Source organism: Zosterops lateralis (genome assembly GCF_965231275.1).
Source record: "Zosterops lateralis genome assembly, chromosome: 1".
In the NCBI taxonomy this organism is placed as follows: domain Eukaryota; kingdom Metazoa; phylum Chordata; class Aves; order Passeriformes; family Zosteropidae; genus Zosterops; species Zosterops lateralis.
In genome coordinates this window covers 36,177,769-36,203,209 of record NC_139762.1, presented here as the reverse complement: position 1 = coordinate 36,203,209, position 25,441 = coordinate 36,177,769, and the positions used below count along the sequence as shown (strand labels likewise).

The 25,441-nt window shown below is 39.6% G+C and overlaps 1 protein-coding gene across 1 annotated transcript in view; it reads right to left on the bottom strand.

The window, feature by feature from the left end:
- Positions 1-6,724: 6,724 nt before the first annotated feature.
- CHN2 (chimerin 2) overlaps positions 6,725-25,441 on the bottom strand; it is a 158,779-nt gene continuing 140,062 nt past the window's right edge. The window contains exons 8-13 of the mRNA XM_083880746.1: positions 24,161-24,245; positions 21,619-21,792; positions 19,770-19,847; positions 13,154-13,291; positions 12,194-12,299; positions 6,725-8,586 (exon numbers count right to left, since the gene is read on the bottom strand). Coding sequence (XP_083736872.1) covers positions 8,415-8,586; positions 12,194-12,299; positions 13,154-13,291; positions 19,770-19,847; positions 21,619-21,792; positions 24,161-24,245 — 753 coding nt within the window. The 3' untranslated portion in view covers positions 6,725-8,414. The remainder of the gene's footprint in view (positions 8,587-12,193; positions 12,300-13,153; positions 13,292-19,769; positions 19,848-21,618; positions 21,793-24,160; positions 24,246-25,441) is intronic.

The window sequence follows — 25,441 nt, the reverse complement described above, 5'->3', positions numbered from 1 at the left end:
AGGGAACTGCCTGGGACAAAAGGGATTTATGTGGAAATAAAGGTAGTTATTTTTAAATGCTCTTTTCCCAAAAAAAACCATTATTGGTCATCTTTTATAATATTCACTCTGCAAATAGGCTCATACAAAACATTTAGTATTTATTTTATTTTGATTACCATATACCTGGCCTCTTATCTCACAAAATGCCAAACTTTCATCAAATCAATGTGGTTGTGGGTTTTTTTGGTTGTTGTTGGTGTTTTTTTTGTTTGGTTTTTTTTTTTTTTTTTTTTTTTTTTTCAGTTAAAACACATTTCAAAGAGTCCTAGAATGAGATTTTTTTTTTTTCCTTTTTGACAGTGTACTGGGAGCAGAGTCTACTGAAAAGAGAGGCAGGTTGGAAAGCTTTGTAGAAGACGTGGGAGTGGGAGGATGCTGCCTGCATGAGTCTGTGGTGGTGCAGGAGGAGAGCAAAACCTGCTCTGCTTTTGAAAGTCACAACATGTTGTTCCACAAGATTGTCACTAAGGTTAGTGTTTATACAAAAACAACTCTGACAGTGAAAATGTATGTTCTCTCCCTTTCTTGCTGTAACAGTACTTGTTGCACTCTTTCAGTATACATATATTTACAGTGTTTATTTAAACAGAAAAGTAAATAACATATTGCCTATTTCAATGCATGGAAGTTGGATAGGACATTCATTTAATAAGACTGCTGCAGTTAAATTCTGTGCTGTCTTTGCAGGAGGCTGGGATAAAAAGCAGTGGGATTTTATAGTCCCAGCTAAGGTGTCTGTGCAGGATTCTAGCAGATGCCACAGTACACTGCAAAATAAAACAGTAGGGCCTTTCTTTATTATAGTGTAATATATATATATATTAGTATATAGTGTAAACTCCTTTTCTGTAGAGTTGGACCATATTGACATAAGTTTCTTCATAATTCTGCAGGCTCTCCAAAATTCAGAAATAGTATTTTCAAGACTTGGATTCTCAAAGACTGATTTTAATGTCAGTCCTCAAACTAATCTTATTTACAACTCCTAACTGTTATTGCAGTGAATGAAAAAAATAAAATACAGTGCTTCTTGCAGTTTCCACTGTCCTTTTTCTAAACTTTGCAGACTCTACTAGTGCTCAAATTGAAACTGGGCTCTGGAAAGCTTGGATTGCCAAACCACACCCTTACCTAATTGTGTTGAGGGGACCCATCTCTACTGGCAAGACAAGAGAGGCACCATCCACTGTAGACATCAGCCTTCCCAGCACCATGGAACCCTTTGGCTTCCAAAGCTCTGATATTAAATGCAGTTACAATTCTACCAAGGGGATCCCCAGAAGCATAACAGGCACTGGTGAATATTGCTATGAGAGCTCTCATTTACCCTGAAACCCCAGATCATCAAGCAAACATATGTTTGATGTTTGAAACTTGGGTTTCTCAAATGCTAACTTTAAGGCCAAGGAGGTGTTTGTGCCAACTGAAAAGAGTATATGGCACTGGCACCTATAGAGAGCAGAGCTCTGCTGAGGTCCATATTCCCAGCAATATTCAACATTTGTATCTTCAAATTTCAATTAAACTCTTAACCTTGATATATTGCCCTGATATACAACTGAGCAATTGGCTCATAGAAAAAAAATGCAACACTGATACTTGCTGACACAAGTTGGTAAAAGTTGACACCTCCCTTTAATATTAAGCATTAAAAACAGTTCTTGGAACTCCTAAGTCTCAGAGCCTAAATGTTACATTAATTTAAACCAATGGCCCTCTGTGTACAGGAAAAGACCACACAAACAACTGCCTCCCATCTGTGTCAAGCTGCCAATTCAGAAGAAACCAGGAGTAACTTAATTTCTTGTAGATTTAGATTTCCATGTGCTAGCAACATCTCAAATCTTAGCTTTTACCATAATAACCACAGGAAGGACTCCAGCCATTTTATAATAGGCAAGAACATTTTCCCTGTTGACACGGGGCTGCTGCTCAAGACTGGAACTACAGCATTCATCACCAGTCTACATCTGCCCTGCCAAAAACAAACAAAAAAAAACAAACCAAGAAAGAAAAAACACAAATTAATACCAGGGCATGGGTTTTAACCCTGCACCTGGTGTATTTAGCCTATTAGTGGTGAGTCCCTGTCATAATTTTGAATTTGGGCCTCTCTCTGTATGTGCAGGCATCATTTCAAGGCAGAGGGAGCAAAGGATTATTCCCCTAAAGCAGAATGGATGAAACTATATACATTTGTCCCCCTCCCCAGCTTTATTGCAACAGGCTTTGCACCCTCCAACACTTCAGACCACAACCACTCCTCATATAACAATCTAGGATATGCATTGCATCATAGCCTCTGGGCATGAAAGCAGCAATTTGATGGGCTGAAACACAGCCCTTGCACAATTTTTGAATCAGTGCCTTCAGAACAAAAATGAATCTCAAAAGCCACAGGTGACACCGTGGGCCCCTGAGAGGACCTCATTCAAACAGAATGTAATATGGATAGGGCATGATTGCCTTGACTCCATTTTATTGACTGACACAGATGTAGTCTTAAGTTTTCTGCTCTTACCTCTACACTAGGGCAGACCATATCCCTATTTACATGGGCCCTAAGGTAGTTTTGTGAAGGGAACTAGTCCTGTAGTGGAATGCAAGGCATTAGCTTAGTGCTAGTGCTCATTCTCATTCAATGGGAAGTTCAGCTGCATGAATAAATGTCTCAGAACTCAACAGATTCTGAAACTTTACCTGAAACACCCATAACTACAAGGAAGGCCCAGAACTTCATCAAAACAGACCATAAACACAGCTCCTCAAATTTTCAGTTCCCAGCCAGCCTCCGACACCAACCCTATTCTTCCATTTGTATGTCCAGCAGCAGACTCAGTCTGATTCTTTGAATCCCAAACTCTTAAAACTTGTCTTCTCTTTCACCCTTATACTATCTGAAGATAAAACTAAGGTCCTTTTTGTTCAGCAGATGAGAAAAATATGGATATATATGGTAACTATTGACACCAGTACCCTTCCTAGCCCTGAAGACCTTGCAAAAAGGTCTGTTCCTCTAATATCCCTATTCTTAACCAGAGAATCCACACATTGTATGGAAAGACAGAGCTGATCATTAATAATACCAACATGCTGCAGTTTTCACAACTTTGGGAACCACTCAGTCTTTAAAGCTTTAGATTCCCAAACTCTGTCCCTAATTCCTACTTTAATTGTAAGTGTGACACTCATGTCTGAAACAACAAAAACCCACCAGGAACAACAGCCCGTTATTGACATCATCCCTATTCCTAATACTGTGGGCTGTGCATTGACAATACTGGTTCTCCAATATTTGGATTACTAACCTCACCCTAACTGTTACCTATGGATGTTATGGAAACCTATGGAGCCCAGTCTCCTGAAGTTCTTCAGCAGCAGCATGTGGTAATTAATATGGATTTTTATGCCAACTGATCATCATATGTACCCTACAGTAGAACAGAAATTAAGATATCTTCAAGTATGACTGGAAGCAGTTTGTGCTCTTCAAGATCTGCAGTTTCCAAACCCTACGTCTAACCCTACTCCTCATTCTAACATTCCTTTTAGTGGTAAAAAATGGCTCATACTTTCAAGAAAAGAGAGAATAGTTTGACTGGCACCTTGTCAGGCCCTGCAATGAAAGCAGCTTCCAGTGGCAACCTTGGTTTGTGCCATCCTCAAATCTGCTGTAAAATGAACCCTGACAGTTTCTCCACTTATAAGCCGTTATTCATTTTTACTGTAGCTTACAAAGCACCTGTTCCATCTGACACAAGCTTTCTTTCTAACTGCAGTCCTTAAAACATCCTGCAGTAATCCATGTCCTTCAGGTTTTGAATGCCCAGCCCTGGCATTACCTGCAGCATCAACATAGTTATATAGTTACATTCAGAACAACATGCCTTTGCAGAAAGATAATGTAAAGTATGGCCCCATATAAGATCCGCTGATGCCTGGAATCTGCAGGCCCTAAAGCATTCAGCAATAATCTTAGTTCCCTAAGGTTCAAATTTCTGAATCTTAACCATTTGCTTTAATCAAGGAATTAATCTCTACAGCAAAAGAACATAAAGTGTATTGATGCTCTCACCCTTATCTCTGTTAGCCCTATAGTCTCTTCATTCCCTTTGGATAGCTGTAGGGATAGCAATGTAATTCTGCTTTGAAGATCCAGTTAGATGGCATTCTTCTTGCCTAAGTGTTTGTGAACTACTTCCCTACTCAAAGAGTTTTTGTGCTTTCAGTCCCTGGTTATGGGTAGGGGGTTTATAGGCACTGCAATATTTTTCCTCTCTTTTCTGCAGAACTTCACTCCATACTTGTCAATAAAAGAGATAAGAAGATGGTCAGACAAGCTCCTGCAGAGAGGTTGCAGAGGAATTGGACTAGATAACCTTTAAAGGTCCCTTCCAACCCAAAATATTCTATGATTCTGTGATTCTGTGATTTAGTCCAACTATTTATTACTCCAGGTATTCCCAGCTCCAAGGTTCTCACTAAGACCAGAGTTTAGTCCAATACCACACCTGCAATCCCTTCTCCCTCCTGCATACTGCATTTCCCAGTAATACACAGCTAGGTCTGTCAAAATCCTTGTTTCAGAAGAGACCCCAAACCTGATGCATTCCTTCCCTGAGTGAGTCTTAGGCTAAGTACCCTTGCAGCACTGACTCTGTAGTAAGACTCAAATGCTGTGTGAGCTTTGAGAATGTTATGTGTGGGGAAACACATAACACATTTCTAATTCTTTAGAAATAAAAAGAATGTGGTTCCAATTCACCCAGTTTTGTGCTGTCTTAGACCTGTTTTGTAGCTTAAACTGACCTCAGCTTGCAGAGAGTTGAGAACAGAGCTCTGTCTTCTTTGTACTTTGTAACTTCATGTTAAAAAAAGTTTTCCTTACTATGCACTTTGTTTCTCTTTCTTCCCCCTCCCCCCCACAAGCTCTTCTTTCTCAGTAACTTCTACATCCTTTGTCCAATTCCAATAGTATTTGACAGCAGGAGAGAAATAATTTTCTCAGCAACTGGTGTCTGGGTGGAGGAGCCCTGAACTGGTGTCTCATCTGAGGAAATCCTTTTGACAGTTCCCTGTCCAGTGCCCTCTCAGGATGTGTGTGCTTTGGAGCCAGACATGGAGCACACTGCCTTGTCTCCAGCGTGGTGGTGCCAGAAAACAATTCCTTTGCTCAGTTCCCTGGTGGTTCTAAATACTTAAACCTGACAGCAGTGAGTCTCACAGAGATGAGTATAAAGAAAAGATTTCAACTGTGGCACTCTGAAAAGCTACCACCTTACAAACCATTAACATAACTTTGATGTAATGTTTCACTGACTGTGGCTAAGACACTTCTGCTTTATGGAGGGCAAGTTGTCTCACCCCAGTTGCTGTGAGGGTGTACAGAGTGGCACCCAGAACATGGGGATAGCTGAATGGCAGATGGGGATCTGGAGTGGGTGGCTGCAGGAGGGGATTTGCTGCTTCACCAAAGGCCTTCTCCAATAGCTGGAGGGGAACAAGGTTTCTGCTGAACATTTGGCTGCAGGCAGGATCCAATGCAGATGTCTCACCTGCTCCCAGAGATGCAGAACCGTGTTCTACTCAAGATGAAATGACTTAGCAGGGAAGTTATATGGGCTCACACACAGCCTCCTGGAATATCTTTCAAAGGACTCTTACTGCTGGTGCCTCATGTGAGACAAGTCATCATGCTCTTCTTGCTCAGTGCTTTGAAACAAAGGGAAGGATTTGTTTTAATCCAGTCAGACCCATTTTTTTCCCTGTATAATGGATTGTACGTTTCCATTAAAGGCAAACATGATTTTTCTACTGTGGCAGCAGTCAGTTTTGGAAAGGTAAGTCTGCTGTCTTTTTACTTCCTCACATGGTGAATCTGAAATGGTCTGACCTCAGTGGTGCAGCTCAACCCCAGGTGCAGCAGTGATAGCCACAGCAAGTCTGACACAAGAGATGAAGCAGGCACAGCACAAGGTGGCACTAATGAGGTGTGGAGGGGACAGGGTCCTTTTACCTCCGTGCTCAGTATGCCCCGAGGATGCTGGACGTCGGCTGATCAGTTAGCTAAGTGAAACGTGAACAATTTAGTAGATATTTGTGTTTTAAGATGCAGAATCATATTCATCCCCCTGTCCAAGAGATTAGAAACTTCTGTTCTCCAGACACTAAGCAAGGGTGCTTCTAGGCACACGGCCTTGTACTGTCATCAAATCCTTAAGATGAGACATGTGTTGGAGATTCCAGACAGTGAGACAAGCTAAAGCTGCCTGTGTGTTACCTTGAAAACAAACCAACTCATAATGGAACTGACCAGAAAAAAAACCCCAAAAACCCCCAAACAAACCAGAAACATTGTTAGTCAAATGTTTGTGTTCAAGACTGTGAAAAAATACTCTGATGGCATTGATTCTCAGATACTGATTAGATTGATGCTGGGATTCACAGCTTCCTTGAAGTTTTGCATACAGGTGGTTCAGAGTGGTCTCTGAAAATAAATGTATGCATGTGCTTGGCTGTGGAAGTATGAGCAACTGAGTGCCAATCTGAAACTGCAACATGCAGTAAAATTGTTCTAAATTTCTGAGCAGGAAAGTTTCCAGTAACATCAGAATGGTAATTAGCAATTGATTTTTGTTTGGCAGCTTGCCGTGTAGTCAGTGACAGACACCAAAACTCTTTTAACACATTTAATGGGATTTTTCCTTCCATTTACACTATCATAAATTACAAAGCATATTTCACTTCACAAAATAAAACCATTTCCAGATCATCTTTATGACAGTATTAAGTAGTACATAACCTACAACAAATAGTCCTGTACAAGGCAGGAGGATCTATGGAAATATTGGGAACTCAGACTATTTAGCACTTGCTCTGCAATCTGGGTTAATCTATCTAGCCCTTAGTTATTTCTCTAGAAGACGACAAATTTACAGTCATACCCTCTACCTCTCTTCATTATCATAGTTACACATATTTTTCAATTTGAATAGAAACATGTGCTCCCTGAAATAATTCAGGAAACTGCATCACTGAATTACCAAGCATATGATACAAATGATCAAGATGAGGGAGTATTAGAATTTTTTTGTACTGAAAATGGAGTTCGGTAGTAAAGTATGTTGATTTTCTATGCTTGCAGAAATATCTCGTGCTGAGAAACAGTTTTAAAATTAGGAATAAGTTGCAGTTAAACTACGAACTCTGTAGGTCAATGTTTGTGAGGGGAAAAAAAATTAAAATTTGGTAATAATTAAATTTACCATCTGCCACATGTCCTACACATTCTTTCTTTCTTCTTTTTTTTTTTTTTAACAAACCATCAGGAAACACATTCAAGATAAATACCTACAATTTTAGCTGATTTACTGTACATTTATAAATAGAGAAACATGACAAAACATAACTCAATTTTTACAGAAAAACCAAATCCTTCATCATTCACCCAAAAAAGTGCTGACTTTCAACAAGGCCAGAAAATATCCAGTGTCCCAGCATCACGTAACTTATATATTACTGTAATCCAAGAAAAATCTGGGATATGAAACTGATACTACCACCAAGACTTTTAAAAAATTCTCAAGACCATATTTTACATGGGAGAAAAAAAAAAAAAAAAAAAAAAAAAGAAAGAGAAAATTCTATATGTTTTGGGAAATAGTAAACGGCTAGAAGTGTACAATCTTAGGATGCTAGTGCCTAAATGCAAAGAAACCTAAGGAAAGTTGAAATATGCACAAGAAATGTATTCTCTTTAAAAACACTTGCAAGGGAAGAGGTATGTCAGGATAATACTGCATTAGTGGCAATTGTTTTCAATACATCATAGCAAAAATGCAGGAAAGAATTACATGAAAATAATCAATGCACCGCATTGATTTATAGTTTGCTAAAATAAAATGCCATTCTTTCAGCTAGGTAAAGTAAAAATATCTTTATAATATAGGTTCTGTTTCACAATTGACATATACAATTATGTCTCATGAAGAAGGAAATGTATAGGCGTATACAATTAACACTGATTAAGTACCTTTTTGCTTCTCTAGCCATATTAAAATACGTTTTGCGTTTCTTAATAAGTTAATAATAAAATTGTTTGAAACTTCTCAAAACAAATATACATCTGAGGCAAGGCAAAAGATACAAGGTAAGAGGATTTTTTCTGACCTTCTTTTTCCCTTCTACAAAGAGGCATATGTCTATGAGACATAGGCTTTCCCTAAACATTTTGGCATCCATCTGCAACTTTGCAGAAATTGAAGTGCAGTCAAGGAACTTTTCCTTTCTGTTTAAAAAAAATTAAAGAAATGTTGTTTTTCCTTCAGACTAATTATCTTAAAACAAATGGCTTTGAAGATATGCCTCTCTGACTAGAAGAGAACATCTTCATTTTCTATTAAAATCTGCACAATTAACTTCTGGTACCGCATGTCATTCAGTGTAGCAAGGGTACTGTCCTCTGGAGGTCTCATTAAAGTAGGTCCAAACACTATTCCCAGGTTTTCAGCATTCATAAAATTCTCCTTTTCATGCAAGGTAACCCTAAAATAGAAAAAAAAAAAAAAAAAAAAAAAAAAAAAAAAAAAAAAAAAAAAAGGCAAGTAATTAGTTGGTTACTTCCCAGAAAAGAAGAATATCTGCATCTCTGTTTATAGTCTTGCTTCACATCAAGCACTGGTACGTAGACATTTTTCAGTAACAATTTTTACTTTATCTCAATATAATTGTTTCCACAACAAGTACAATGCAGCTACGGTGGGACTGTTGATTTTAAATGCCTTTAAACACCTCTCATGGGCCTCTTCAGTGAATTTTTCAAGTGATTGTCTGTTGGGGTGTAAGAATTAGTGGCAACTGCTTTTTTAAAAGCATAATCATGATTTAAATATGATGTATGAAACCATCCTCTATGCTACAGTAACTGCAGTTCTCTGGTAGGTTGTGCTTGGTGTGTATGACATAGGGGTGTGGGTGTGCTCCATAAATATAGGGACGGATTTTTCCTAGACTACCAATGCTCCATGATTCCAGCCTGCAGGAATCCACCCCTTCACATGGATGTTCTGCCTTGCTGGCTACCTCAGGCCAACCAAGAGCTGAGTGACTCCAACTACTTGTTCCATTTTAGGCTGAATCCTGCACCTGCCAGGAGAGGTGGCTTGCTTAAATCAGGCTGCTATAAATGCCATCTATCCATGACACAGAACAGAAACATGTCAGGGAAGAGCCCAGACTGTTTTGCTTGCTGACATAGGTCATATAAGGTAAATACAAGAATAGATGGACTGCTTGTGGCTGGAGCAAAGAAAGGCCACCAAGGACTGGCCACGCTGCAGAGAAGTCATCCCTGACTGGAAAATCACTCAGGCTTGCTAGAAAAATGCGAGGTGTTCTCAAGGTTTCCCTCCAGGTAACAGTGCTGGATCACATCAGTGTTGTCCTATTTGAGTGGCATATTGAGTTCAGTCCTGAGAGTGCTCTTTGCATTACAGTGTAGGACAGCCCCTTGTAGGGCAATCCCTTGATCCATCACGATCCTTGATCAGTCATGGGCCAGATATTTCCCGTGAGAAGTACAGCCTGAACAACATTTCATATCTCCTTCATACAACGACTCTGCCAGAGTGAAGCACATCTGGTTTTGGAGACACCTCTCCTGGCAACAGCTGAGGTCTTCCCTAGCCATGGCAATTCCCAGCTGGGCATTGTGAGTGGATTCACTCATGCACAAAGTGGCTGAAACCAGAAGTACTCTGGTCTTCCCTTGTTTGCAAGTACTCATGTGACTTGGTTTTGCTTCTACTGTCATCTCACTGCTCTGTCACAGAAAAATGGCTCTGTCACAGAAAATTGCTGTTCTTCTTTGATTTCAGTACAGAAATCCATTAGTGCTCCTACTCACAGATACATCCTCATCTTCTAGCAAATATATTAGCTGTGCTTTGCAAAGACAAACCAAGACTGCAAAGCTGAAGCCACCTCTGTGCAAGTGTATGTTTGACACTGCTTTCCCTCTGTGCATGTATGCAGCACAGATGCTCAACAGCTGTGCAAAGCTACACAGATCTTACTAGCACCTCTGTTCAGGAGTGTGAGACTTGCTGAACAGTTGAGGTGAACACAGAGAAGATTCAGAGCTTGACTGCAATGTCAGTGTAGATGGAGTTGTATGTATTTCATTACAGGGGAGACTGTTCATGCTATTGCATTTCCTTCAATTTTGAGCAAAAAATTACCAGAAAAGTGATATTGACCAGCAAACTCATTTTGTGTTGCTGATGTTGTCCTCTGCTGGATTTTCCTGAGTTTTTAACAACAGCTCTGGAGTTTCTTTTCAATTGAGAAACAGCAGTGGTGTAGAGGCTGTGACCCTTCAGTCCTTACATAGTGTCCCTTATACTGGTGCATGTTTTATCCATGCAGGAAGTGAAGGGGGTGTTGAAGTGAGAACTCTGTTTAATCTACAGAACAGCATAGTCTGAACCTTAATGATTCTTTCCTCTTTCACATCCAGACCTCTCCAACAGATTCTCCATGGGAACTGATGGGCACTTGATTTCCATGCCGACACCAAAAGCTACCATTTGGGAATGGAGAGGAAACTTATTGCATGACTTGTAGATATTTGAGAGAGAAAGCCTAATCAGCACTTTGGACTCTTTTTGCCTCATCAGTAGATCAGCTCAACAGCTGAACCAAAGCCTGGACTGCAGTTCATGAGAAGCAGGAAGGCAAGTCCATACATGTCTATTAATAATTTGCACCCAGGACATGAAAGTACTGATTCTGTGTGCAGGTCACTTTTCTACAGCCTCCACGGGCCTTCTTAAAGTTAATGTGAATCATCATCAGTTGTCCACGCATATGTACTGACAAGGGTGGGTATTTGCACATCTCATTTCCACAGAGTCCAAAGAAGCTCCTGCATGCCCAGGTAATGTCTCATCAAGAGGAAAAAATACTCAATTGTAATGACCTGAGCTGATTCAAAATGAAGAAAAATCTCTGCATAATGAGAATGTGATAGAGCATGAAATGCACTTCACAGAAGTTCTCTGATGCAGCTTCATGTGAATTGAGGTCTTTTTAGGTTGGCATTAATAGTGTAGAATAGTGCAGATGAAACCTGGGAAGTACTCCACATTTGTGACTGTGTTACAAGTAGTGGGACAACTAAGAAGAGATTAATGATTTTCTGAATAAACAGTCAGTAGCTTTATTCCTCCCTTATCCCTTTTTCAGTCATTTCCAAGTAGCAACGTTTAACCAGAGACAAGGAATAACTTGGGCAACATAGCCATAAATGACAGCCTGCTTTGAGATGACAGCACCAGTCTGAACTTAGCTTCAGTTTTTAAAAACTTACAAAGAAGACCTCTTGAGGCATGTAAATACCCAAAGTAGCAAAGTAGAGTTATGGTTTTGAAAAACAGTTTTGCCTGAAATGAGTGGAGCAATCCTTAATTTTTCTAGGTACCTAGCTAAAAACTTAGAAAACTTGGAAGTACACTCCTAAGTACCTTAAAAATTTAAATTTAGGCACTTTTGAAAATTTTGTATGCCTTATGAAGCTTCATGAAGCCCCTCATGGATGTCTTATATATGCCTAAAGAAGCTTTGGAAAGTAAATGAGGCAGAACATGTTTAGAACCAAGAGAGATATAACTGGGATCTGCATTACTTTTACTAGTCATATAAAAATAGGGCCTGCTTGGTTCTTGGCTTGCTGTGATGTGAGCAAACAACTCATAAGAGACAGCTCTTTCCTTTTAGGGTTATTGTTCAAGAAGACAAAACATGAGGTAAGGGGAGGCAGAAGCAAAGCATGTTCAAGTGCTGCCTCACAGCAGCACATCTCTGAAGTACCACCATTTGGTATTTTTCAGATATTATCTACCTCCGAGAAGCGTGACAAATGTCAATTAACTCTTGAAAGGTTTGCAATAATATGCCAGCAAAAGGATCTATGCTACATAAGTGCACAGCTTATATGCACTTACACAAACAGCTTGTCTGCTTATCTGTAACATTATTGGTTTAGTGGCAGTGCCCTAATGGAAGCTTTATTAGGACTTTCTGTAATATTTCTCTTTCAAAGCAGAAAATTGTTAAGCTCTTCAAGAATTACCCTGCATGTCAATTAACTCACTTTTTGAGATGAATCATTAGGTATCTAAGCGTCTCATAGTGAGCAGCAGGGAGTAACATCAACACTTCATGTATTGCTTCTAGTCGTTCATCAGGATTGGAGATTTCTGTAAAAACACCAAACAGGATTAATGTTAATAGGGTTTTCCATGTGTTCACAGCAATAAATCAGGAAGATAACTTATTATTATGGAATCATTTACAAGCCATTGACTGTGCTTGCAGGGATAAATATTGCACTCATAAATATGACGCTTATCAGCAACTTCTGCATCCTCAAAAAAAAAAAAAAAAAAAAATTAAAACAAAATCAGCAACAAAGACCTCCCAGTAGTTATCTCTATGGTCTGTAGCTCTATCTACAGGTCTGTATAGGTACAGTACCTGAGCTTTGTTAAGTGCTTCTTAATACTATTCTGCCCAGAACTGTCCCTTTAAAATATTATATAAGACTACTTCCATTAGCCTTCAAAACTAAATGGGAGTGTGGATATATGACTTTAGGAGACAATGCTTGAGTATGCAGGTTTAGCTAGAGATTGAAATGGCATGGAATTACTTCAAGATTTCTCAATGTATTTAAATATGTAGATATGAATGATACCTACATTTACTGAGCATCAGTGCTCATTTAAAACTGTTTGGCAACCTCTCTGAAAATCTGAGAAGGATTCACACTATATTTTTATCTTGACATACAAAAAGACACTGAAACCTCACTTTCTCATACTAGTCAGTAATTTTAAAACCATACATTTACTTCTACTTTTTTAACCTGCATGATATCCCTTGTGATGAACATTCAGGCAAAAGCTTCATGTGAATAAAGGACATGGCAGAGAAAGAATGAAGACAGCACCCATTTTTTTCCAGTTTTTTTCCTGTTCTTTCCTTTAACATGGACAGCTTGATGGATGGGAAATGTAAATAAAGGTTGGTACAAATGCCATGCAATACTTACTTGCTGCCTCTATGAACTTGGAATAGGTGTCATAGGTGATCACGGGAATTGGTAAGTCTCTGAAATATAGCTTCAGTGCTCCAGCAATGATGTTTATGTCTGGATAAATACTGGCAGAAATATCAGCCTTGTCACCATCTAGAAGACGAGGAAAGAATCTGTTTAAAATCACTCTAATTTTGATGCAAGCAAGACTAGACTTCTAAGTCAGATTTATTGTGTGCAACCTGACAAGAAAATCAACCTGAAAGTGTTTGGAAGGCTTAAATGAGAATATATTGGTACCAGCTTCACAATGTATCAATGAGGAATGGTAGTTGCCTTATGTTTTAGTAAACACTTTATATGCTTCCATCTTTTGTAGGGCCTGCATCCATATCTGCAGTGTATCACCTCAAACATACTGTTTTATTGATGGATGAAAAACCATGTTAGTAACATATTTCTTGCATTTAGCCCATTTAGTCACTGCAACTAAGATATTAATAACTTGTTCTGACATCATATTTTCCATGTGCAGATCGGAGCATAGGAGTATGAACCATTTCTTCATCTCCACTTGGGGAAAGAGAGGCATAGAGAAATATCATAAATTTCCAATGACCCTAAGAAGACCAGTAGCAAAAATCAAGAAACATCCAAATCTTGCACATCTTGTAGCAATGTATCTGTGGTGATTAGCTGAAAAGAAAGCTGCCTTATTTTCTGCTACCTTCTAATGTCTTAATATTTGACTTATTTATTTATAGCAAAGATCTGAATTTAAATAGACATGCTAAGGCATTTAGCTATATAATTATTCTGGAATGTGCATTACAATTTTTTAAATTAATATGGATACTTGTAATGGATGAAATGCTAAACAGATGAATTATGCATCTAAAAAGGCATACATTTTGTTTGCCCCAATATAACAGTTAGTCAGAACTCTATTACAGAGCACTTTAAAACACATGAGCTTCAAGTTTATAGGTGTTGCTGGTAAGTCCTGGATTGCAATGAGCGAAATTACAAAAAGTAGCAGCAAGGCAGGATCACTATAGTTTTTCAAGTTCAAATCACTAACTCTGTTCTGTACTACCTAGTATTCTCATACCTACATTTTTCTCCGTATCAAGAAATTCTGCTGTCTTCCCTTCCTGGGATCTGTCTGTCTTGGTAGCCTTCCAGTAGAAAGATGGTCAAGTAGAGGGTGTGGCTGTCTGGATTTAACCTCTAGCTTTACCTCAGGCTCCTTGGAGATCAGTTATAACCTGTAGTCCCTATTTCCCACCCTTCAGCTAAGGATACTACACTTCCCTCAGGCGAGCACCACACAGTGAGTGGAGAGATGCAAGGTTCTGCCTGCTTGTACAGCAGAGAGGGGTTTGCTGTGTCTGCCAGGAGGTGCAGGCACAAGCTTGGGTTGTTACCAGCAAGGTGCTGACATGTTGTAAAGCCATTGCCTTGCTTGTCCCACAGTAACAGTGCTTGTGGACATGGCCTGATACGGATGGATGAGTGGGGGTGCTTAATACACAGCATCCAAGATGGAGATAAAGGCTTTCACAGCACAGTAAAAGAGTTTATATTGATTGTAGACATTTTATACAAACCTATGGCATTAATCTTGCAGGGATACGTCCTGTCCAATGTATGCACATAATTCTCATTAAGACTAATAGCACTACATGTTCTCATCAAGAGGAGATTATATGCTTAAGTGTTTAAAACAAACAGCCTTTCTTGATGCAGCTGAGCAGTCTGAATACATCCATCAGCATTTAATTTAATACAGCATCAATAAGCCCTAGGAGGATGTTTACACTGCCCCAATCTTTTGTTTAATCCACACATTCCAGGCACAGTAGCATTAGTCTTGTAAAGCTTTGTGTGGAGAGCTCTATTTAATTGATGGACACTCAAAATGCTCCACTGAAAACAGATACCTCCAAGGAGCCAGCAGCTGCATCAGAACAGATATAGCAAAGCACAAGCTTACATGTATTATCCAGGTCACCAGTACACTAAATGGAAGTGTTATTTATTTAGTAGTTTTACAAAGCAGCCCTTTTCCTTAAAAGGGCACTTCAGCTTGAGGTACTTCAAACTACAATGTACTTCAAACATACCTCTTATTTACATATGTGCTTACTGTAGGAAAAATTATGAATTCCTGAGTCAAAGATTTTACTCTTCTCTTCAGAGATAAATACACATCCATTGGAAATGCACTGAAGTTTATTTAAAAGTGAGCCCAGAAATACATCTGCTGTAATATACCCTGCACATTTTTGCAGCAGATATGTAGAGATTGGTGTGTGTATACATATATGAATTACACGTGGTTTACATGGTACCTTCTGCATTGCAACAATAATTTTTTTCCCTCTTCAATACAGGAACTTTTTTGGATTGTAGTTGGTATTTTCACTATCATTGCAGCATCCATATGTTAATATAATTTTGTGATTCTTTATGTATTTTGGATTACAAACACGTAGTCAATTCTGGCTTTACAAACCTAATTCTACACAAACCCCATAATTTCTCTTTCTTTGTTAGTTTGACTCTCAATGTATTTTGTTACATTATGTTGAAATTTGAGTATCTCGAGAAAAGTAAAGTTTTTATTCTTTTCCTTAAAGGTTTCAGCTGACTTTGGATGCCACAGAAATCATAAACAGCTCATTACAGAATGAAATAGAATAAGTATTACATTCTTAAAGCCTCACCCATGACCTCTGAATATTGAATTAGGTTTTATTTAAGTTCATTTCTCCTAAACTTTTTTTTTTTTTTTAATTGCACAACTTCTACCATGCTAGCATGCTTCTTTTTGCTTTTTCTTGGATTTGGCATTTGACAGGTTTTCAGCTACACTGGCAAAAGAGTATGAATTAGGATGCCTCTAAGTACTCATGCAATATTTAACAGCATAATATTTTTAGAAAGTGTATTGTACCAGCCAGTCATACAAACAAGTGGGGGGACAGAATGCGGTGGTGACAATGGCAGCTCTGTGGATAAAATGCACAATGGGTGTTCTCTGGGTGCCACAACGCCACAGCTCAACAATGCTGACAGAGAGCAACTGTCATTCTACAGCACCAACATTCACCAGATTAAATAAATCCACATTATTCCCCTCCTTCTCATTACAAAAATCACTAAAATGGAACATTGTCAATGCCTCAGAGAGCATAATGCTAATTTACAGTAGGGGTATTTACACTGCTTGGGCTTTGGAAGGCAGTTTAAATCAGATGAGGACCAACTTCACCCTTTTTTAAAACCAACTATCACAGCTACTTTTGGCCCAAGTACTATTATGTGGGATGCTATTCTCTTCCGGAGATGGTGACTTTTTTCTGCTCTTGCTGTAATTCTTTGGAAGCACCAAGTGACTGCCTCTTTGTCAAGGCAGAATTAGTCAGAGGGAGGGCTGGCTGCCCTTCATTGCACCCCTTCAGCTGCATATGAGATCAGCAGGAGAGGTCCCCCACAGCCAAGTCAGCTCCCATGCCTCATCCTACTGTATCCTGCTGTCTTCTGGCTCCTGTGGCTTGGTGAGGAGCTGGGAACCAGAACACTTGATGGCATTATCAGAAGGACGCATCCTGTCCCATTAAAATGGGAGGACTCTTTGCCTGTCTGTTTTCAAACCCTTTTATTAAACGCTGTATTTCTGGAGATGCAAAAGTGTCCTGGAATTTTATTCAGGTGCCTGGGGACTGACTCAGAAGTGATGGGCAGGGAGGGACCTCTGGAATGCTGAAGTGCAGTGTTCTGCCACTGCAGGTACCTTCTCGTAAACCCTGCAACTTCCATTTATAAAACTAGCTAATGCTTTTTATCCCTGCTCTTATTAGAAGGTTGTTTCAAAGCCTTGCTTTCAGATGGTTAAAAAATGGTCCTTAAATTGTTAAATGAAATTTATTCCTGGCCAGTGTACATCCTCCAGTAGTGTGCCAAGACTATCAATTAGATTAAAGAGTCCTCTTTTCTGGTTCATACCCCTGCTCTAAGCATCTCTGTTGACTATCCTTCCCCCACAGCAAAAAAGTTCCTGTAATTTTAGTTTTCCTGTAATTTACTGTTTTTCTTTTTTAAAAAGATGCTAACCTCCTGTAGTAAATGTGGAAATACAAAAACTGTCACAAACTTCACTTTCTGGGCAGAAAATTAAATTTGAACAGAAAACTTCCTGGTGGTGTTGATGGCAAGACATGCCACCTGGCACTTAGATCCTTTCTCTCCCAGCTCTTTCACCTAAGGTAGAGAACTGGGATAATCCTCATTCATGGGATAGTTCACTCCATGCTGCTCTGGCTTCTAGTACTAGAAGAGTTAACAGGGGAACAGAAAAGCAGTGTGTTCCTACCTATGGGGCTGAGATGCAAAAGAGAGTGTGGCATCCCTGTCTCTGTAAGGATATGACAGGGAAACAAGCCCTGAGCTCTCAGTTTGGAAGTGTCTTGTCAATTCAAACTTCTGCCAGCTGACAACCACCTTCAAGCTGCACAGCCCACAGGTCAGAACAATAAAAACGTATTTTGTTTTTCTTTAAATTCTTTCCTGTAAAAACTCTCAACTCTTCCTGCTTTTCCACCCCAGTTCAGGGAGAAAACGTTTTCAAAACAAGAAAGTGTTGAAAGTTGTTAGCTTCTGGTCTCCGCAATACTCTAGTCATGTAGCCTGTAACAGGTTTATGTTCTTTATTCTCCTGCTTTTATTCATGCCTTTTTATTCATGGCAACACTTTCCTAGCCCTTTCCCCTCATGAAACTTAAAAAATTGAAGACACAGATTTTGGTCAATTTCTGCCCAATCGTCTTCCCCCCAGAGTTTGTATACAAACTCTGTTCTTGCTTTCTTTGCCTTCATGTTTATCCATGCTTTCTTTCCTTTGGAAATCCAATACTGCTAGTCACCTTCCTCTTCCTGTTTCTAGGTGCTGCTGCTTTTGTAAATCACACTTTCTTTCTTGCTGTGGATCTAATCCAAATGTGTATTGCCGTCAATTATGCCAGGAGTATATTTAATAAACAGGCAATAAACCGAAGTGGCTCCAGTGGTTCAAAGCATTTGCAAAGGAACTACAGCTGCAGCAGTGTTGAAGTCATGCTCAGACATAAATTTAAATCTTTCTTTCAACTCTTCCCTCTACAACCTGTGCCTCTCCTTCTGGGTTTCATCCAGGTTGGTACACTTAGAGGAGAATTAAAAGACAGAAAAAAAGGGTTTGCCAGGCCAGATCTACCTGCAGGGAGCAGAATGGGACCTGTGAGGACTGTGAGCCTCCCAGGATCATTACTTCATGTGGCACATCTGGAAAACCATTTTGCCATGATAGCAGTCATATCACTACTGTGCATCTCTCTGCCCAAAAAATGGCTGAGCTATGTGTGTGCATGTATATGTTCACAACCGCAGCATCCAACATATTTTAAAATATGTATTATTTTTTAAAGGATATTTCAGGATTTGGAAATTCCTAGCTGGACTTTCTTTATGGAGGAGTCAAACAAATATTTATTGTTTGGAGGCATGACAAATTGCCTCCAAACAATAAATATTCAGACACAGCAAGTGTAAGATGTGCCAACCACAGACCTTGCTGGCCTGTGTAGCCTCCTCTGGAGCCCCCACATTTCCTGCCCATGGGCCCCCAGGGCCCTCAATCCCTGCCTGAATGACAGCATATCTGTCTCCAGCTGCAGCATGCTGCTGTGGGGCCATTCACCCTTCTGGTCACTACCCTGACCCACAAGCTGACTCTCTGGCTTGTCCTGGACCTGCCTCACACCCATGGACTTGTGATCACAGGGCTGCGTCTGACCCTATTCCCTACCATGGCAGAGGCAACACCTGAAAAACTTAAGTAGGAAGGAAACCACTATTTATGGGAAATGAGAGGAATATTCATTAACTTCTCAAATGTACTTGCAAAGGTATTTTCTGTTGATTGGAGGCCCTACCCTGTGGTCACTTACATACACACTTAAAGTTAGTCCTGTGTGCAAAGACCGTGTACACAACCAGAACCAACATAATCAGCTCAATCAGTTCAGAAGGGCTATGAGGAAGGTAATCAGACAGTGTTTTAATTGTTATTTTTTCAATATGCTGTACAACTGATCTCCTCAATGCCCCTCTCATCTGTTGTGCACATGCAATCACATGCACAGTGGTGCAGTGCTTTCTACAAGGCTACATGCAGAAGGACTTCTCAGTTGGAGTTCCTAGTTCTTAAACTTGTAAATAGATTATTGTATTGTAAAGCGCTGAGTCTATTAAAGACAGGACTAACAACTTTCCCCTGGTACCATCTATGCTCACACTTGAACTAGGACCCTAGGCTGTGCTGCTAGGTTGAGCAATAATCCAGTCCCCTGGCTTAAGTTTCTACACACCAATACTTCATGTTTAATTATTCCTTCCAACTATGAAACATAATTTCTTCTTATGAAAAGGACTACAGATCACTTTAAACTCAAAAAAGACATGTTACTTTTTGTACTTCTGCTTTTATGTCAGTTTTATTACCATGGTACATATATAAACGTGAAAGATCTGAAATGTCCTAGAACTGAAAGCTTAGATTAAAACTGTACAAGATTAAAAAGTGGTGTACCTCGATCAAAGGCCATTTTCACATCTTCAATGTGCTCAGTGAAGCCCGAAACTCTATAGAGGCCCTCGGACTTTAAACCTGAAACAAGAAGTTCTTGTTAACTTAGCTTCAGTAAACAACAGATATTTAGGCTTAAGAACAATGAAGCAAAGAACAACAGACTTACTAAGTGAAGCAAAATGTATTTGTAATGTGAAACTCCAGAGCAGTTGAGGAAAGATCAAGATGTAGATTTTTTTTAAAGGATTAAAGCATTTTAGAATTTTTACTTCCTGATTTTGTTAGGTATATAGTTGATTTGATTATGTTAGAGAAAATACTGCAATTTGCTAATGGTGAGGCCTATGATGTTATTACGATTTATTCATTTTATGTAGGAGATTTTCCTGGATTTGGCTATAATTAATAAAGCTTTAGAGGTCTCCCTTTTATCAGTTGCCTAATGATACAATAGCAATGCAAGTAAAAGACTGCCTTACCCTGTGAGCACAATTCGTTCCTGTTTTGCTGTCAGCTTTTATTTATACACAGCTGATGGATGTGATGGATACAGTTCTTCCCCACATCAGTTCATCTCCTCTACAGTTCCTTCACCACAAGAGATCTACTCACTTGCACAACTATCCCCCTGTTGTTCCACACCAACATGAAATCCAGGGCAGCTCAGCAGAGCGTGCCAAGTTACACACACATTATTCATTTCAATCCCCACATTCCTTATTGTAACTATGCACTTTGCTAACCTACTTATAAGTTCCAATATTCTTTGTCTTCTTAAGAACAAAATCAGAATCTTTAATAGTTCCATGGCAATTAAGGAAAGAAATATATAGATGTTGAAAAAACAGAGAACAGGCAGCAGATTTTATCTCAATCAATAAATGTACAAGTAAGTGATTAGATCTCAAATGCAATGTAGCTTCCTGCTGTATCATCAGAGTAAAGCTCTTCTGTCTTAGTTCATACTATTCTTTCCATTTGTCCCTGCAATGATGATATAATCCTGCTAGAGCTTTACAGAGCAGTGCAAGGGATTTACTAGTAAGTCTTTGAGTCAATTCAGTAGATGATGCGTGGGTTTGAAATCCCTATGGCTAGTATCAGTGTGTTGCTATGCAGATTACTGGGATGTCATGAATTCAACATTAGATTCCTGTGTTGAAGCTGTAACTAACAGGAAAATTTGGCTTATTGGGCAGCACAACACACACATTTGCTATCTGAAGGAAAAAAACCCCATGAATATTACAGAGGGGATATATGATTACCGAAGATTTTTCCTTCAATCTGGCACACACCTGTTTACCAAAAACCTGTCACAAGTTTGAGTTTTGACTGTGACATGCTGCCTGTGCCACAGAGCATCATGAGAAACCTCACACAGTTTCTGTCCTAGCACAAAACACCATAGCCCCTGACCTCACTTGTCTGAGTCACTTCCAGTCACTTGTGCTCTCCTGCCCATAATGTCTGTAAAGGTTATTAAAAGTGGATTTGATTTAAACTGATTACTCTGGAATTGGATGTGTCCCTAGGTATGTTAAAATAAAGTAATGAAAAAAGACACATAAACATGAACTTAAAAGTTCACTTTAAAGTTCACCCCTTTCAGAAGTGTAACATAATACATGTTTTGACATGTTTTCAGAAAGCATTTCAGGGAATTACATTAAGGAATGCCACGACTTAATTTCACTAGCTAATGCAAAGCAATGCATCACCTACACTAAAAAACCCCTTTTCTCATCCTGTTCTCAGCATGCATGAGCACAGCACCATGTTCCAGCTTAGGAGGTAACTCAAGTCCTCCTCATCTTGCTGTGTCTGCTGCCCTCCCCAGCACACAAACCTCTTGCTTCGATCTCCCGGATGCAGGAATCCACCACCATGGGCCTCTGGGTGTTGTGGGCCTTCACCAGTGTGGTGAGATCGCAGCAGTAGACTCTCTTTATCCTCTTCAGGTCTGGCTGGCAGTCGTTGGGCACGTACTTGGAGCACTGCTTGTGTACGTTCAACCCGCAGTCTGCAAGCAGAGTTAGCCAGGTTAACTCATTAATTAATTAATAATGGGGCTGATAGGTTTTGTCTAACAATTTATCTCCCTGGTCCACATTGAGCAAGGGGCACAATTTCCCCAGCAGTCAGGAAAGATAGAATGGTGTGGAGGTGAGAGGGATGAGCATGCGAATGTGTAAAAATCTCACAGTGGTAAAAGTAAACCCTAACAGGGTTGTCAAAAAGCTTTAAAAACTCTGGATTTCCCTTATACTCCTCTGAGCTGAAGGAGACTGCTGGTGCAGTCTGGATCAGTTCATTACTGGACATATAAGGTGTTGCATTTAAACATGTGAGACTTAACTTCTGGGTATTTTAGATTAGCCATAAATAAAATTGGCACAGTAGTGACTGTCTTCTGCTGGCTGTCGTGTGGCTTAGCACTGATCATGGTCAGAGAACCTAAGATTCACCTGAGCACTCCAACTGGGACAGTGCTGTGAGCCAGCATGCCTCACTCTCTTTTCCACGTTGCTGCAGTGTCACATTTTGGCTCGCTCTGCCACATCAGCAGACTCCCCATACCAGGCCCATCACTTCACTGGTGACTAAGTGTCCCTTGTGGCTTAGCCTGTAGGTCAGCTTAGGCATATAAAATGCTGTGAAAGGCATGATGTACAAAAGGGATTAATTTTACAAATAGTTCTGGCTGTCTTACTCCAGAGCCAAATACTGCCCTCAGTTGCACAGGTGGGTTTCTGCTAAACCATCACTGCTTCACCTCCACAAATAGAATTTTTCTAACAGATTCAAGTATTCAACCAAATAATTTTTTAAGCTTCAGTAAAGCAGACACCACCACTGTGAGTTGCATTATCTTATATAACTCTGATTCCTGTTTTAATGCCTTCCCAGTCATGCTCATTACTGACGACCCTTTGAGATAATTTAACATTAAGCTATTAAAAATGTAAACAGGACTAATATTTGCAGTGTGTTTCAATATTATACTCCATAAAACATTAATCAAGCAAAATCATAAGCACATCTAAATATATAATGAAATTGGGTAGGTTTTTGTGTGTTTCTCCATACAGTTATTACTGCATAATACATCCTTTGTGAAATCTAAATAAATGTGAGAAGCTGCAGTTAGGATCCTGCCTGCATTGTGTTCAGTGCTGTTCTCCAGGCATGTGAAGTTAGATTTAAATGCATATGTCTACTTAGAATTAAATGCTGGTGATTTTATGAGGGAGAGTATTATGTTTCATATTAAATAAATATGCCTTTTCATAAGTTTAATATTTTATGTATGTGAACAAATACAGTGCTGTGCCTTAGTGAGGTCAGGTTCTGAACACTTGTGTTTAAGATCAAATAGCTGAAAAGCAAACTACTATTCCTCTTTTTTAATGTCCTTCTCATAGTCTTTGTGTTATCAGTATGCACCTACAGACGGACAAGATGTAGCAGTAGCTGAGACTGCACTTATTAAACTGTACATTTGTGAAAGCTATTTTGATCCTTCAAACTGTGGTCTAAATTAATTTTAGGTAACAACCACCTCCTCTGTCTATGAAAGGCAGATGTCAGGGTTGGATGTGTTTGGTGAGTCTGAGATCAGGAATGCCTGGAGGTCAGGGCAGGGAGAAGTAAGACAAACAATTTTTTTAAGTGGTTTCATATCTGGAAAAAGAAGTTACAAAAATCCATTTCTAATGCACCAAATACTAATTCATTTGCTGAATCCAAAAGCACATGATGTGATGATTATTGCGTTTTAGCAAGATAATTTTTTCCGCAAAAGGACAAATTAATTTAAAATAATTAAGGCACTATTAAAATGCCAATACAGGCACCAGAAAACCAATCCTTCTTGGAAAATGAAGGTCATATTTTTTGTTTTTATCTTGAGGTGGGGTACTTCAGGCTTGCAGCAATGCATGGTATTTTTATGGGAAACAGGTGGCAGTCTTTTTTGAAGACAAGGGCACTTCCCAGCAATTGGTAGCAAAAAGAGGAGTTAGGAAGCCTCGTTGCTGGCTGGATTTGCTGGATTTGCCATTTCCAGTGCTTCCAGTGCTTGCATACTAAGACATAAAGACATCAGGGATAACTTAAACACAAAGAATGAGTTTGAATGTATACAGCAGGCACAGGCACAGGCAGGATCAAGGTACTAGTAGAGGATGTAACTCAGCCACCAAGGGCTGATTGCTTCATTTCCAAACCAGCTAACGAGGAAAATGAAAATGCTCTAACTTCTATGGGAGTTAGTTCCTGCTTTGTTCTTTTAAAGAAATCCCAGCCCTCCACTCCTGCAGGGAGTGCAGGCTGGGGTGAGACAGATGTCTGAGAGAATGACAGAAAATGCTGAAGTGCTGAAGTGCTACCTGAACACCTCACTCCCTGAGCGATGAGACCCCACATGAAGTTGGCGCAGTATTCACACCAGTGCGGACCTCGAAACGTATGGACCTGTAACACAAATGGGGGTGGGGGAAAGAAATGGGGTCACTGGGAGGCAGATGGTCTGACAGATGGAGCAACTGAAATGGATAAACAACAGAAGACTCAGTAGGAGTAAATCTTTAGCACATAGTGCCCACATCCTTCCAATGTCTAGATGAAATAAACCATGGGAACAGAAATTTGCTTTGATCTTGAAATTTATCTTTCAATAGGCTTAACATAGCAGAGAACCAGGCTGTGGATGACACTGAAAACAAATAATTTTTGCCTGCTGACATTCTAGCTACAGCAAAGTGAGGGGGAAACCAGGAGATAAAAAGTAAAATTATTAATCCAAGGAACTGTAGATAAAAGCATCCTTCCCCAGTCTAGTAAGTAATTTGAACTCACATAGGGGAAAAGATGTCAATAGACTCCTTTTTCAGCAGATCAAACTTCATTTTGCCACAGTCCACACACAAGTAAATAAAGAAGAATAAAATTATTTGTGTGCTGACAGAGCCCACGTCTCCCCAGCCACGTTTTGCACACCACTACTGCTTCCGCCACTGCTTTTCCAAAGGCTACAGCAGAAGATCTTTTTATTTAAGATGTGTATTCTGGTAAAGTAAGCATTTAATTTCCATTGAAATGAAGAGTAAATAGTGAGGTCTATGCCCCTGTGAATGGGCATGGTATGAGCTAGTTCTGGCCAGAGACTTAATTGAGCTTAACAAAACATAAATCATGCACACTCTGGCTGCAAATGCATCCTTTCCTTCTCTCTGCTCTTGTTTACCCGTCGGGTGGATGGCTGAAAGGCCACTTCCACCCCTGCGATGGGAAAAGCTGCTCTTTGCTTTTCATAGAGTGAAAAAACAGTCATTGGCCTTTTCATATAAACTGTAAAGTTTTAGGCCAAGCATTTCGCATGCTAATGTTTTTGCCCCATTTGTCTGCAGGATCACACCAACACAAGCCTGTACTCTTGAGTCCAGAAAGATGAAGTATTGTGCTTTTAATACAGAAAGATGAAGTACTGTGCTTTTAATACAGACTTCTCTTCCTGATTTTGAGATCAAAATGTGAGCCTGACTGCAAATGGCTCCAGATCAACTACTCACATTCAAATAATTGTGTTAATAAACTTAAAGCAATAGTAGTTCTTCCTCCCTTTTGACAGTGAAAGGTCAAAACTGGAATGCTTGACTGTTTTTGAGATG